Genomic DNA, 15,534 nt, shown 5'->3' on the forward strand with positions numbered 1-15,534 from the left:
AATCTCATCTCTCAGTTACAACCTCCCTGCATGCTTTCCCCATTTTCCAAATTTCCTTTTGCAAAAAATACTTATACAATTGTTTGCCCATAGACATATAATCTTACTTCCAGATATCGATAGAAACTTCTCTTCCCAATGGCATTAGCAGTGCTGTTAAGCAAAAAATTAAATGTAACAACATACTTCATAGGCAAAAGGCAGAAATTACTGAAGAGAGTCTCAGTGGATTTTCTGTATCAAACCAAAACTTTTGCTGAATCAGCCAATCAGCATCTCCAGGCATTGTATCCTGCTAAAGTACAGCTGCCAGATCCTTTTTCTGTCAGTCCCCTCTCTTTCTTTGGTACCTTTTTACACAGAACCTATAAACCTTTAATCTCTGTATACTGATTTCCTCAAAGTGAAATGATTTTTTTTTAATATATAAAATTAAATACTCTCTTTTCAGGCTTGAAGATGAAACTAGTCAGAAGAACAATGCCCTCAAGAAGATCCGTGAATTGGAATCTCACATCTCCGATCTCCAGGAAGACTTGGAGTCTGAGAGAGCTGCAAGAAACAAAGCAGAAAAACAGAAGAGAGACCTAGGTGAAGAGCTGGAGGCTCTTAAGACAGAGCTTGAGGATACTTTGGATACCACAGCCACCCAGCAAGAGCTCAGGTATGGAGATGTAGCACATGGGCCAAAAATAAATATCACCAAGTTCAGTACAATGCTGTCTAGTAACTGTGCGGTAGTGCTGTTTTCCCAGTGACTGAAACACTCTTTGCTGCTGCTGTTCCATTTATGTGTGTTACCTTCCAGAGCAAAGCGTGAACAGGAGGTCACAGTGCTGAAGAGAGCTCTGGAGGAGGAGACTCGAACTCATGAAGCCCAGGTCCAAGAGATGAGGCAAAAGCACACTCAAGCTGTGGAAGAGCTAACAGAGCAGCTGGAACAATTTAAACGGGTAAACAAAAATGCATCTTACTGAAAACTATCCACTAGATAACATGACTTCCTCTTACAGATTATCTTTTTTCACTTCATGCTTGTAGGCTAAAGCAAACTTGGATAAGACCAAACAGACACTGGAGAAAGAAAATGCTGATCTGGCTACTGAAGTCAGGAGCCTGAATCAGGCCAAACAAGATGTGGAGCACAAAAAGAAGAAGCTGGAAGTACAGCTGCAAGAGTTACAGTCCAAATACGCTGATGGAGAGCGTGTTCGGACAGAACTCAATGAAAAAGTTCATAAGTTACAGGTAGGAAGGAGTTTGACCTTTTGCTGTGACACCTGGAGCTTGAGAAAAACAGTTTGTACTGTTCTGTGAGGGTATATCTGGAGGAATACTGGCCCTGTCGACTTCAGCCAAAATGCTAAGTTTTTGTCATCTGTAGGGTTCCTGCCTTGAACCTCAGTTTTCACACAATTAAACAATTACAACCACTGTCTCACAGAAGCAAGAGCTTCTAGTCTCACCATCCCTCTGTACTCATTGCAGTCTGTAATGCCACCACTGGTTCAGTGACTGTGCTGCATGTTTTACAGAGTTTCTTTTTGGCTATTGGGGAACATTGATAGGAAAGTGGCTTCTGGCAATAGATTAAACAGTTATTAAACACATAAGATGTGCTCAGAAAAAATGACAATGAAAGGAGAATGCTCACTTACCTATGATTTAGTGTCTAATAAGAAATAACTAAAGATAATTTTAAATGGTTCTTTGATAGATGTTCAATGTTTAGCAATACTAATCAAGCTTTTTGTTACAATTTTTTCATAGCAGCAGTAAGCTTTTCTTTATTATTTTAAGTTAGTGGATAAACAAAAAAAATAACCAAAATGCATCAGCTTCAAAAATCCACAAAAATCTCCATTCCCCTTTGCAATTCACTGAAAGGACTATACTAGTATTAACTTATGAATATGACTAGGTTTTGATATATAGTAGTAAAATACTAAGGTAAACTAGAAAAAAAAAGGCATTAGACCTTGGGGGTCTTAATACACAGGTCACAAAGATGACACGTGCAGACACTGCAGAGTTTGTATGCAGGATTTAGTTCCACAGGACTTAAATGCCACATATTATCCAGAAAACTTTGGCCAAATTGCAAATTCCAGTTAAGGTAGAAACACTGTTGGTGCTTGAGGTGACCCAGAAGCATGGGAGCAGACTCCAATCCTGCAAAGTTAAGATTTCAATCTAGAGCAAAGTAAAGTTTGGAGGAAGATTTTGAAGTTGTGCAAAATAACTGAGTTTATTCAATGTGGTATCTCATAGGTTGAGATAGAAAATGTTACTGGTTTGCTCAATGAAGCAGAAAGCAAGACAATCAAACTGACCAAAGATGTTGCAACCTTAGGATCTCAGCTACAAGATACACAGGTAAACTTGCATCCAGTAACAGCTCACCTACAATATTTATAAAATGCACTATAAAAAGACCCAAACTAATGACTGTATTGCTGATTGATGTGGTGACTGTAGGAGCTGCTTCAGGAAGAAACGCGGCAGAAGCTAAACGTGTCTACCAAGCTTCGTCAGTTGGAGGATGAGAAGAACAGCTTGCAAGAGCAGTTGGATGAAGAAATAGAAGCAAAACAAAATCTGGAGAGACATATTTCAACACTGACAATACAGGTATCAGTGCCATAGCTAAATCACTAGCTCCATCACTGAGAGCTTTGTCAGTAATTCCAGATGTTTCAGATCTGTAGAACTATTCTGGCACAGCACACGGACCTTCAGGGAACTAATGCAGTTAGCCCTGATGGCATCAGTGAAGCTCCACAATGGAGCCAGCAGTTTCCCTCTTTAAAGCATGATCTCTAGGACAGGTACAAATGCAAGGTAGCTCCCAAGATAGTCTTGCACACTAGGCCTGTATGTGCATACTAGGTCTGTGGTCTGCCTCATTTTATGAAGGCTGGGTGATGAGTAACTTCTCGCTAGCTTCACGTGGGTCAAATTAGATAAGATTTCTGGGTCTTGGTTGTCTCCTGATCATCTTCTCTGCCAAGCTTTGTCATTACTGCTATAAAGATTTGTCCTCTGAATTCAAATTTCAGCTCTCTGACTCTAAGAAGAAGCTACAGGAATATTCCAGCACCGTAGAAGCCATGGAAGAAGGCAAAAAGAAACTTCAGAAGGAAATTGAAAGTCTCACACAACAATTTGAGGAAAAGGCTGCTTCTTACGACAAACTGGAAAAAACCAAGAACAGACTCCAGCAGGAGCTGGATGACCTGGTGGTGGACTTAGACAACCAGCGTCAGCTGGTCTCCAACCTGGAGAAAAAACAGAAGAAGTTTGATCAGGTATGGATTTAAGATTCTCCCTTGCTGTGTTATCACTTCACTTCTCTGGAACTCACAGAGAATCCACCAGTTTAGTGAAAGATACAGCAGGGACAAAAAAACCCCTACAATTTAATTATGCATACACTGGTTAATTTTTTATTTCTATACATTTATCAAAAAGCAGAGATTTTTCCCTATCATTAACAACTGACAAGACAGTTGCAATAGAAAACCCCTATTACTAATGACTTCCTGTATTAACACTACCTTTTTACAGATGCTAGCTGAAGAGAAAAACATCTCTTCAAAATATGCAGATGAAAGGGACAGAGCAGAAGCTGAAGCCAGAGAAAAAGAAACAAAGGCTTTGTCATTGGCCCGAGCACTTGAAGAGGCTTTGGAAGCCAAAGAAGAACTGGAGAGAACAAACAAAATGTTGAAAGCTGAAATGGAAGATCTTGTTAGCTCCAAAGATGATGTTGGCAAGAATGTAAGTTTTGGGCTTAGAACAATTGCCACAACAATAACTTAAAATAGCAGCTAACAAACAGATCGTTGTTTTCAGCGTGGTAAATTCTCTGTAGCACACAAATCCATTCAGCAAGATCAGATATTTCATACAGAATTCAAAGGTTATTCTATTTGTGCCCAAACTTTCATCAGACTTGGTGAAGTAACTGTAAGGCATCTTTATTTTGAACATGACTTCAAGCATGAATAAAATTCTTATTGATTTCTAGGACTTGAAAAACCATTAAAGATATTCTAAATAATTTACTAGTTTATTAAGCAGCTTTGAAGTTGTAAACTCCGCAAATCTGATTTTATTAGTTATATTTGACTTTGCCACCAGCCTAACATCTACTTATGTAGCTGCAGTAACTTCCCACTGGTGCACTGCCAATCACTTCTTTTATTACAGTGTTACGATAATACTACTTCTAGTACTAAATAAATTAGTTTATGATACTTGACAAGATTAAAAATAGAAGTTTGGGATAAAGAGAATCACAGGTTATTTTAAGACAGATTTGCAAGTGTTCAAAAAAATGCTAATTTACCATTTTCTGTGCAAATTAGTTCATTCATTTTCCACAGCTGATATTTCAAATGTGGCCTATACTGCAGGTAGACTGTGTTTAACTAGAATTATTTTTATTTCTTATAACACATCTATTAAATTCTCATTGCTTGAAAGGTCCACGAATTGGAAAAATCTAAACGGACCCTTGAACAGCAAGTAGAAGAGATGAAGACACAATTAGAAGAGTTAGAGGATGAGCTACAGGCTGCTGAAGATGCCAAACTCAGGTTGGAGGTTAATATGCAGGCCCTGAAAGGCCAGTTTGAAAGAGATTTACAAGCCAGAGATGAACAGAATGAGGAGAAGAGAAGACAACTCCTCAAACAGGTACTATTCCCTATTATTGCCTTTGTAAATATCTAACCAAGCCAGTTGAAAGTCCCCAGCCTCACGCCATTATTAGAAATGCCTTTCTACAATGAGAAGAAAATATTATATTGCCTTGTGCTTGGCAAATTAAAAAAAAAGTAGGTTATTGTACTAAGAAAGGCACAAACTACATAACGGTTTTTTTCCTGTTTCAGTAGCAGGTGCACAATTGCCAACAGATATAGGAATTTCACACTACAACAAATATAGTGTGAAACACATGAATTGTTATTTCTGACACAGTCAGAAGAACCTTCCCTGTATTCTCAGTGCAAGTGCAAAAAGACAGCTTCTAACCTATGCACCTTCCCAAGGTACACTGAATGGATACAAAAGTATTGCAAATAAAAATAGACAGGACACAGCCTATTTGGATAGTAGCATTGTGACAGCAAAAACAAATACTGTAGTCATCATCTTGTAATATACATATTTCCATGAATACAGAACCCAAATTGCTGACTCCTTTCAAGAATCTTTAATTTTTGGACAATATGGAAATGTATTTTAACTGCCAGGGACATCACAATTCATAGATAGGGGGCTGTATCCATTATTCAGACATACAGAGTGCTTAAGAGTGCTCAGGGACTTTCTTAAACATAAGTTTTCTTTAATTATCAGCTCCATGAATATGAAACAGAACTGGAAGATGAGCGGAAGCAACGTGCCCTAGCAGCTGCAGCCAAAAAGAAGCTAGAGATTGATGTTAAAGATCTAGAAAGCCAAGCTGATTCTGCTAACAAAGCTCGGGAAGAAGCCATCAAACAACTTCGCAAATTACAGGTATGTAATCCCACCAATATAGTTTTTCCTACTGCTGTCTTTTGTACAGCCACAATATGAAAGCTAGGTGACACCTGTGAACTTGATGCCTGTTACATGTGATTGGTTAGAGGCGGAGTTTCAACTAGACTCACAGATTCAAGGATCTGTATTGTAATGCTCAGTGTGAATGACAATGGAAAACTTCACATGGTAAACCATGAAAATCTTAAATTTTATCATTAGAGAGCGCTTCCAAAATTCTCTAGCCAACATTCATTTGCTATTGACTTACCCACATGAAGGAAAACATAGACTCCCACATAGACAAAGATAAAATCTATTACAGGGCTTCAATGCTGGTTCTAATACTTGACTCAGAAGCATAAAAGACCGTTCAGAAATCATGCTGTCTCTGAATTAGCATTTTCCTATTTATACTGAAAGTATCCATATCCACTGTTTTGTCATATGGTGACAGCTAAACAAAAAGGGATGTATCAGAAAGACTAAAACTGCACATGTACTCAAATATTCAGAGGAAATAAGGACAGTAGGCATTACAAAAGCTGCAGTGCGCACATGGAAGCATCGCTCTTCTTGGAATAGCATTTCAGACCTTTCTAACATGTACTAGCTGATCTCTCCAGAAAATATAATTTAAGCAGGCATTATGACTGTGTAAATGTGTATGCATTCTACTGTGTCCAGATTTTTTTCTTCTGAAACTGTAATAAAGCCAGACAAAAATAAACCTCTGTTACTCTTTTCAACAAGGCTCAGATGAAGGACTACCAGCGAGAGCTGGATGATGCACGGGCTGCCAGAGAAGAAATATTTGCTACAGCCAGAGAAAATGAGAAGAAAGCAAAGGGCCTGGAAGCAGAACTCATCCAGCTTCAAGAGGTAAAGTGGGAAACTTAGAGCAGTATGAAGCAGACTACACGTGACGTTCAGTAGCAAAACAGAACTGCAATGAAATAATGTAATAGCTATTGGGGATGGAAAACTATAAGCAGCACTTGTTACAAAAGTTCCACGTACTCCATGCACTCTGCTAAAGTTGTTGCATCTACATCTGAGCAGAGCCAGATTAAGCTGTAAAAAATCACCTTGGAGGAAGACACAGTTCACCAGTCTTAAAGGGAAATTAACCGTACAATCCAACACAAATTGTTTTCAATAACTATAAATTCCTGAAGTCTTGTTAGTGCTGTTATTCTTAAGTGTATTAAAGGGCGATCTTACGACTAAACCAAATAAAATAGAAACCAGCTGATAGGCTGGATAAAGTGTGTTTCATTGTATGTCCCTAGGATTTAGGCTATGACAAGAGTTTATTGCCTTAACAAGACAACCCATCTGATACCAGTTTTAGAAAGTTTACAGTCCTGTGTATCATGCTGTAACTGTTTGTCTGAACACTGACTTGCTCATTTCTTTATTATGCTGCCTTTTCCTTTTCTCCTAGGATCTGGCTGCTGCAGAGAGAGCTCGCAAACAAGCAGATCTGGAGAAGGAAGAGATGGCAGAGGAACTTGCAAGTGCTACTTCTGGAAGGTAGGAATAGACTGGATTACTCACAAGGCTGTAAACATGCTGCTGAACATTGCACAGTTGCCAAGAGAAGTTATGTTCCTCTCCCAACAGCCATCTGGTCTTGACAACACAATATGCATACACACATGACTAGTTTCACTGAAATATCTACTTCTCTTTTTCTTTATGAATTATCGGCAGTTTGTAATAGTTTCAGACACATTCAACTTGGTCAGCCATAACTACACACTTACTAACTTACAGGACAAGCCTTCAGGATGAGAAACGGCGCCTGGAGGCAAGAATTGCCCAACTGGAGGAAGAGCTAGAAGAGGAGCAAAGCAACATAGAGGCAATGGGTGATCGCATGAGGAAAGCAGTACAGCAGGTACAGCTCATTTCAGCATGTGTCACTTTCTGTTTGCATGCCAGCGAAAGCCATTTTGGGTTCTGAATAAATATTTGGAGAATTACCACCCCAAATTGCCACCTGTCATTTCTCTGAAAGCATGCAACACTTTTTACAGCATCCATTCTCATCCTTGCAGGCAGAGCAGCTGAACAATGAGCTGGCAACAGAGCGCTCAACTGCACAGAAGAACGAAAATGCTCGGCAGCAACTGGAGAGACAGAACAAAGAGCTGAAGAGTAAGCTGCAGGAGATGGAGGGAGCTGTGAAGTCCAAATTCAAAACTACAATTGCTGCTCTGGAGGCCAAAATTGCTTCTCTTGAAGAGCAATTGGAACAGGAAGCCAGGTACTGGTCTCCCAGAGGAGCACAGCTGTCCATTCATTGTTCCAGTTAATGAGACAAAGTAAACAAAGGCATACAGGATTTGTCATCAGGCTCTCATTGCCATTAAGGCTTAGTAAAGTCTCTCCCTCACTTAACATTTCTTAGACATACGGCCACGAATTGGAGTTGTTAGAGGTTCTGATTAAGAACCATTTTATTGCTGAAAAGTTCTACTGGTATCAAAGGCAAGAATCCGCTCCCCTACATTGTAGAGTAACTGCCCTATGACCCTGCCAGGTTAACTGTCATAGCACATTGTGCCATTTGTAGGATTATTTCTTGAGGAAATCGCTTTGTGTTTTAGTACAGATCTCCTGGAGCACCTCTAGCTTACAGCAGACACATATTTGTTATGATCAGAAGAACATGACCTTTAAGTTTTGCTTAGAATTCATCTATTAAATTCAATAAGGCCTTTAACATATAGATCCTTGGTGCCAGTTTCATGAGCAACATGCCTGAGGCAGGTGAAGACTACAGACCTTCCACATCACCAAATGTTGCATTGTCATTTCCAGAGAGAAGCAGGCTGCAGCCAAGACATTGCGCCAGAAGGACAAGAAGCTGAAGGATGCATTGCTGCAGGTGGAGGATGAGAGAAAGCAAGCGGAGCAGTACAAAGATCAGGTATCAGACTGTCATGAGGGTCTTAGTCTGGAACACAGGGATTTTCAGGTTTTACCCTAAGAAAGGAAGATTCTATGTTCTGCCTTAAAGAAATATCCCTCTAGAAAGCAGACTGTCTGCTTGTTTTCTATACTGGGAGAGCTATACAACCCTTTGCTAAAAGACAGAAGAATATAACTCTCTTTCCATGCTGAGTCAGGTGCCAAAGCACTAGTCCTTGTCAACCAGCCAGCTGCAACAGTCTCACTGCACAGTCAGCACAGAGGACTGTGCACAACATCCTTATTAGTATATGAATGGAGATGATGAACACATTTTGTTTAAAACTTTTAGGTTTACCTAAGGCACACTAACCTGCAAGCCAGAAAAGCAGAGGTAGGACTGTGCAGCACAACAAATGAGGTAGCGTCTGAATACAGTATCTGTCAGCAAAAGGAACTCACACAAAGCAAAGTTATTTTTACATTTTTTAGATTTTAAGCTTCTATCTTTGATTCAGGCCATGTTTCCATAAAACTCACAAGAGTGAGGAATGAGGAATGTAAAGCTATTAGATCCATTTTGAATTAAAACATTACTCTAAAATTTCCCTTTAGGCCGAGAAGGGCAACACACGACTCAAGCAACTGAAAAGGCAGCTGGAGGAGGCTGAGGAAGAGTCTCAGCGTATCAACGCAAACCGCAGGAAGCTGCAGAGAGAGCTGGATGAAGCTACTGAGAGTAATGAAGCCCTGGGCCGTGAGGTTGCAGCACTGAAGAGCAAGCTCAGGTAGAGTGCCCTTGTTTGGGATAGCCATGCCCACTCATTAACAGCCTTGAAATTTGGAACTAAACTAGAAAAGAGAAAAAAAAATCTGTTTAATAAAGAACAGACACTGACAACGCTGCAAAGTTACTCGCTCCTTGTATTAGCTTGGCAGATACAACAAAAGGCCAGTCTTGAAGTGCTTTTCATAGACTGCAGCAGTCTCAGGATTTCAGCTGAGAGATGAGCTGTGATAGCACAGACCTTACTCTTTTTCTAATCAAAACTCCTCTTGGCTTAAATAGGAACAGAATTAGGCTTGGTTGCTTTTCAAAACACTCCTCCTCCTTATATAATGGCTGTATCTATTGTAGTCACAAAAGGGTAGAAATGCTTGTGCTCTCCACACTTCCACACATGCACAACTCACACACAATGACCATAAAAAGTCTTAGACAACATCAGAGGCGACAAAAGGCAAAGGGGTTCAGTGTCATCAGACCAAGGAAAAGATCAGAATGTCCCTTTGCATTTTCTTGTTAAAACTGACTAGGAAAAAGATAAAGCTGTGGTAAGTCAGCTACATACCCGAGTTCTCCTGCACTCACTGCATTTGAAAACACCAACTCACTGAAATAGAGGCTGACTTGAATTACAAGGAAATTGCTCTATCTACCTCACTACACCATAAAACTGCTTTCTACCCAAACCCAACAGTGTTTCAGATGAAAGTAAAGCACCTGCCTAGTTGTGCTCTTGAAGCGGTTTGCCAACGTGTTTACCAGTAACATGCATGAACCTTCAGATGTGGATTTACTTCAAAGTGAAGAGTTAGGGATGTGGTAGCCTTTTCCATTAGCACCATCCTGGGTGGTGCATGCTCCTGGCTGCTTTACAAAGGAGTGGCTGTGTCCAGCCCTTTTCACATAGAATAGCATAAGGCTCATTTTTGTTTTAGCTAAATGTAATGTAATTGGCTGTAATGTACTTTGTTTAATTATTTAAAAGTAATCTACCTACCCCTGATCATGACCGTGTGCTTAGTATAACTGCCCGGGACTCTCTATCTCTGTTTCAGAGGGACACAGGAACCTTCGCATGACTAAGCAGGTACCATGCCTTCAACTTTGCAGCTAGCTTGTGTTGCACAAATTTCCATTTTCTTTGGCCCAAGTAAAAATTATGTGAGGTTTCTGCAAACTGCGAAGGCTTGGATATCTTGGCATTAATCTGTTTTATGAAAACTGTTCATCAGTAATACATCTTTCTTACAAGCAGGTTATGTACTGTTGTAGACTTACCAACGTTGCATTCTCACAAGCTCTACCAACAGAGTACCTAATAAAGTACTCTGGATTTTTCTGCATGAAAATTGTCTTTTTTGCACCTCATCTTTGTGCACAGCCACAAAGATTAAAATTTTTCAAATCAAATACACCATTGATTAGTAAAATTGATTAAAAGGACTAATGAATATGAAGTGTCACAGCATGTCATTAGAATTTCACAGTAGTTCTTACACATATTGTAATGCTGACTCTAAGGTAAGATCCTGTCTAACTCACCTGAGATTTGGGAAGATCTTACTTGCATGTGATTTATCACACTTACACCACACAATCACAGACAAAGGAAAAAATCTTGCCTTTCATTACGTAGTGCTCTGTGCCTGTATTGCTTACAAAGAGTTATTACTTCAGCTTTTAGAGCTATTTTGCAGACATTACGTTGTTTGTCTACTGCTATTAAAACACAAAGCATGGACACAGAAATTAATATTGACATGTTAACATAGCACAGCATTATATTATACTTTATCACACTTTCTGGAGATAGGAATAATACCTGCTGTTGCAAAAATTAAAGAGCTACTGCCTTGTAATATTTGTATATCTTCTATTTTACATATGCTGGATTTTGCTGTGAATACACAAATATTTAAAGATGATGTCTTGTCCTTGCATGTGCCTTTTAGTCAGCCTAATATTTCCAGTCAGACTGCTATTCAAGCACTACTCCAGTAGCACTTGTTCAAAGGTAGATTAAATATAAAGATGCTAAGCAAACACTAATGCTTAAGGCTTGTCTCAACTATACACATTATTCTAAAGGTACTAATGCAAATGACCACATGAATATTATCATACCCATAAACCTGTTTAAGATATAAACAAAAAGTGTTTATCCACAGGGCCAAGACCAGTTTAAAGTATTAAGTTTATGCATATTGCAACGGTTTATGTTAATAAGTCATTAGTGTGTGATCGGGAGTTCACCTCTTTGTAGCCAAAACTGTACTGCATAATTTGGTTAGACTCCTCCTGTTATTCCCCACCAGCCCCATGTTCTCCTAGAGCACTTCAGTGTATTACTAAAGCGTTAAAAAAAGAGTTCTTACAAATGACTCGTGAGTAATTGAGTTCGGAGAGCAGGAGTCCAAGGGGATAAAGAGCTCTTGCCGGTGAAGACAGAGGTCTTTATTGACAAGAATTAATGACTTTACTAACCTAACTAGAACTTTCTTGTTAAATACCAATAACAAATATCTACTATCATAAAATAGCAGACACTGCTGTTAGACTGTCAAGCACATGCCAGCACAGAACTGACATACCCTTATGTTCAATACATGCCATCAGCACCAGAACAGCTGAAGTTAACTAACAGCAGCTCTTAAATGAAGCTTTATTATCCAGCTAATTGCTTACACTGAAGTTGAAGGACAGAATTGTGGACAGACTTCATGTCACATTTCCACCTTGGAAACACAGATTAGTGCTTCTGAAGTACATAGTCCAGCCAACGTTCCTACCCGCTTCCCTTGTATAAAAGACTGAACTTTGGACTTAAATAGCTGCTTCAGAAAGGACAAGACCGGCTTAGTCTTTTGCAAGGACAAGACAAGCCTTTAAATATTTATGCACAATTGCTGTACCCAAAAGTGCAGAGTTGGATGTATTTAAAACTAAATTAGTAATTTTGGCACAACATTCAGTTATCATGAATTTATTTTATTGCTTATGTCTGTGGTCTCAAGCCTTTACAAAGAGAGGCAAGTGAGAGGCCATGTTACAACACGTAAGCGTTTTGTAGCACAACAGCAACGGAGGCCAAGATCTTCCGTCTCACTTGCTCATACCTCCTCAAAAAATTAACCTTGAGGACCAAAGTGTCCCTGCCTTGGGCTGTGGCTACGAAATATATGGGAGATGGGAGAGGAAAAGGGGGTAAGGTGGGAAACAGAATTTTCTGTAAGCTCTTCTGCAAGACACTTGTACTGCTCAGTGTCAGAACCTGAGTTACAACACAGTTCCAAAGCAGCAACAGTTTCCTCTCTCCATTGGGAAAGAGATTGGAGCTACTCACAGCCTAGGATGCTGTAGATGTTAAAGCACCTGTGGTGCTCTGGCCAACACAGCCTTTGCAGAGAGGGACTGTGAGCTCAAAAATGCCTGCTGGCATCCACAGCACTGCTCCAGTCCCAGGTCTCGCGGGCCTTCAGTAACTGGTGGGCTTATTCAGGCTGCAGATCAAAAATTCAGCACAAGTTCTCTCTCTACTTGCTCTTCTAAATAGACAGGAAGGACACACCCCTGCTGTCATGGGTACAAGCAGCCCCCTTTCCCATTCCTTCCAAGCACATCATACAGTCCCCATAGGGGAAAACAGTAAAATGAAGGGAAGAGGGAGGGGGTTGGGGCAAATTAAACTATTTAGAGGAGAACTTTAAGCACAAGAACAGGAATCCCATCACAGTTCCAAGCAACTGGGAGTCTCAACCTGTCCACAAATTACTTTTATGTGCTACAGAACAGAAAGTTGTATTAGAGACCCACAGCTCTCGGCTGTTCTGCATTTAAAAACAGGTCCCATCAGCCCCACAGGTACTGTTACAAAACTCTGTGCTTATTTGTGAGGACTGCAAATGACCCAACACCTGATTTTTTAATTTTTTTTTTCCCTCTTACTGCAGGAGGGGAAATGAACCAGCATCTTTTGCCCCACCCCGTAGATCTGGAGGCAGAAGAGTAATTGAGAATGCAACAGAAGGTGGTGATGAAGAAATGGATGCAAGAGATGGAGATTTCAATGGAACAAAAGCCAGTGAATAAACACGCTTAAAAAATTGCACTGCAGCAAGGGGAAGGAGGATGGTATTTAGCACTGTATAAGTCTACTCTTAGTGTCAAGGTCACATACACCCACTCCTCTGACAATGATAAAAGCACAACTGCCTTATCTCCAATGTATAGGTTGACAGTAAAAGTACTCCAAAACTTATTTTACCATGAAGTGTATTTGAGAAGGTGGGGGTTTTTTAACACCTAGAGTAATTCACTTTGAGAATCTTCCAGAAAGTGAGTTCTAGTAGCTCAGATGATTTGAATGCCAGTGAACTATAGTTTACACAGGATTTGTTAGACTGTTGGGGGGGGAGGGGGGAGGAGGGGGGAAGCAGGCATTGGTCAGTTAACCTTTTCTTAAACTTTCATTTTGTCTTGAGTATTCGATTAATATAGGGTTACTATACCCCGATGCACCATTCACAACGTGGAAGTGCCTTTTTAATCACTTACAGAAAAATAAAATATCATTTGTTCAAATTAAGTCAACTGTTACAGTTTTATATGCACCATGGATGTGCTTACACACTAATAAAAGGCTACAAAAACTACTCTAGTATTCTTGTGTACAGGTGTTACTCGGGTGCAATACAGCATGCTTGATGGCAATGGGGCATGCAGTAGAGCTTCTTTACAACTCAAATACTTTTTCTAAAGAGTCATCTGTTACCGTTAGAACAAAATCCTGATTTTCTCCTGAGCAATTGCTTTTGAAGGAATAAAAAAAAAAATGTACACAGAGCTGAATGTAAAATGACATGAAGTACTTGGGAGAGGTCTGGTTACCTCAAGGACACATGATGCTAACTGAGATGCCCTAGGAGGTATCCAAGGGCTGACAGTCATGACACAGGACATGCAGAAGAGTTGCAGCTTTCTGGTGCAGCAGCTGGAAAACAGGCAGGGCCCTATGTGTCTGTATTTAGGCAACTGAACCCACCCTTGAAGTTTGTATGCATAGGGATATTTCCAACTAATGCCTTTAAAGCAGGCTGAAAACAGAAACAGCAGCCTACACTGAATACGTTGATCCAAGCCAAGCTATTCTGCATTAAGGGATCAATGCGCAGTTACTTTTTGGTTTTGGAGCACTCCAACAGGACCACAGCCCATGCCTGGGAACTACTAGGACCTACCACAAATCCATGCAGGTCTCACACTTTCAGACAGCAGCTAGCTTTGTGGTCAGGCTGGGGCAGTACAGGGCCATGCACAGCAGAGCCAAGTGTACAATTACTCTGAATCGATTACTGCAACTTTATTCGATGCCTTAGCTTGTACAGCAAGTGAACCTTAAGCAGCGTGACTACAAGGAGAGCAAGTCATGCAAAAACATCCACCTTGACAGCTCATGCAATCATTTTCTAAATCTAAGCATTGTTGCAGAAGGCAGAGAGATCATGAACTGGAAGTTCAGACTAGGCACCATTTAGCCAACAGAATCAGAGCCCAAAGAATTCTCTCGGCTTGTGAAAGGGTAAAGGAAGAGTTTAAGTAAGAATCCATTTAGAGCAATTAAGATGACAAGCTGCAGAGAAGGGGGATTAGGAGCTATCAGATAAGACCTTTCACTGCTTGATGGGCTAGGCAGCCCAGCTCTGTAAATATGCTCAAGAGCTGGCTGTTAAGGACACAGCTTGTGAGCCTTGCATGTGTGGGACCAAGGAGACTGAGGAAGCCAAACTTCACACAGAATGGTCTTAAGCACCAATGTTTGGAGCAGAATCAGCAAACTAAACACGGAGCCCTTCTAAAAGGAATTAATCTAGAAGATTCATATGTATAATGGTAGAGGTTGGTCCAATGGTTAGACCACTGCCCTATCACTTGAGACACTCAGGTTCCAGTCCCTGTTCTGCAAAGTTTGTGACAAAACAGGAGTCAGAGTTTCTCTAGTAACACCACAGAAAGCACCCTTCTGCAGCAGTGGCTGCATTAAAGTTTCTCTCCCCCCAAAAAATGTTCCTCTCTGCATCATTACAGAGGTGACTGTTCTGGACTAAATTATTTTGACAATTCTCAATAGCATATCCACCCATTGTCTGATTATGTCTGTAGTCATATTAATAATGTATCTGTAAAATATATAATACTAGCATGGTCATGATTTTCCAACTTTCTACCTTGTCTCAATGTTGTGTCTGATTGCAAGCCAACTTGCTCACCAAGCAGGCAAATTCTGGCAGGTTAAGGAA

At 40.2% G+C, this 15,534-nt stretch overlaps 1 protein-coding gene across 1 annotated transcript in view; it reads left to right on the forward strand.

Annotated features, from left to right (window-relative positions):
* Positions 1 to 13,446, forward strand: part of MYH11 (myosin heavy chain 11) — a 54,957-nt gene extending 41,511 nt beyond the window's left edge. Inside the window, 16 exon segments of the mRNA XM_009639567.2 lie at positions 452 to 664; positions 809 to 953; positions 1,042 to 1,248; positions 2,272 to 2,376; positions 2,479 to 2,631; positions 3,060 to 3,308; positions 3,568 to 3,780; positions 4,489 to 4,701; positions 5,368 to 5,529; positions 6,286 to 6,414; positions 6,980 to 7,068; positions 7,312 to 7,435; positions 7,596 to 7,804; positions 8,362 to 8,470; positions 9,067 to 9,239; positions 13,189 to 13,446. Of these exon segments, the coding sequence (XP_009637862.1) occupies positions 452 to 664; positions 809 to 953; positions 1,042 to 1,248; positions 2,272 to 2,376; positions 2,479 to 2,631; positions 3,060 to 3,308; positions 3,568 to 3,780; positions 4,489 to 4,701; positions 5,368 to 5,529; positions 6,286 to 6,414; positions 6,980 to 7,068; positions 7,312 to 7,435; positions 7,596 to 7,804; positions 8,362 to 8,470; positions 9,067 to 9,239; positions 13,189 to 13,327 (2,632 nt within the window). The 3' untranslated portion in view covers positions 13,328 to 13,446.
* Positions 13,447 to 15,534: the final 2,088 nt, after the last annotated feature.

Source organism: Egretta garzetta, unplaced genomic scaffold (assembly GCF_000687185.1).
Source record: "Egretta garzetta isolate BGI_Z169 unplaced genomic scaffold, ASM68718v1 scaffold575, whole genome shotgun sequence".
NCBI classification, from domain to species: domain Eukaryota; kingdom Metazoa; phylum Chordata; class Aves; order Pelecaniformes; family Ardeidae; genus Egretta; species Egretta garzetta.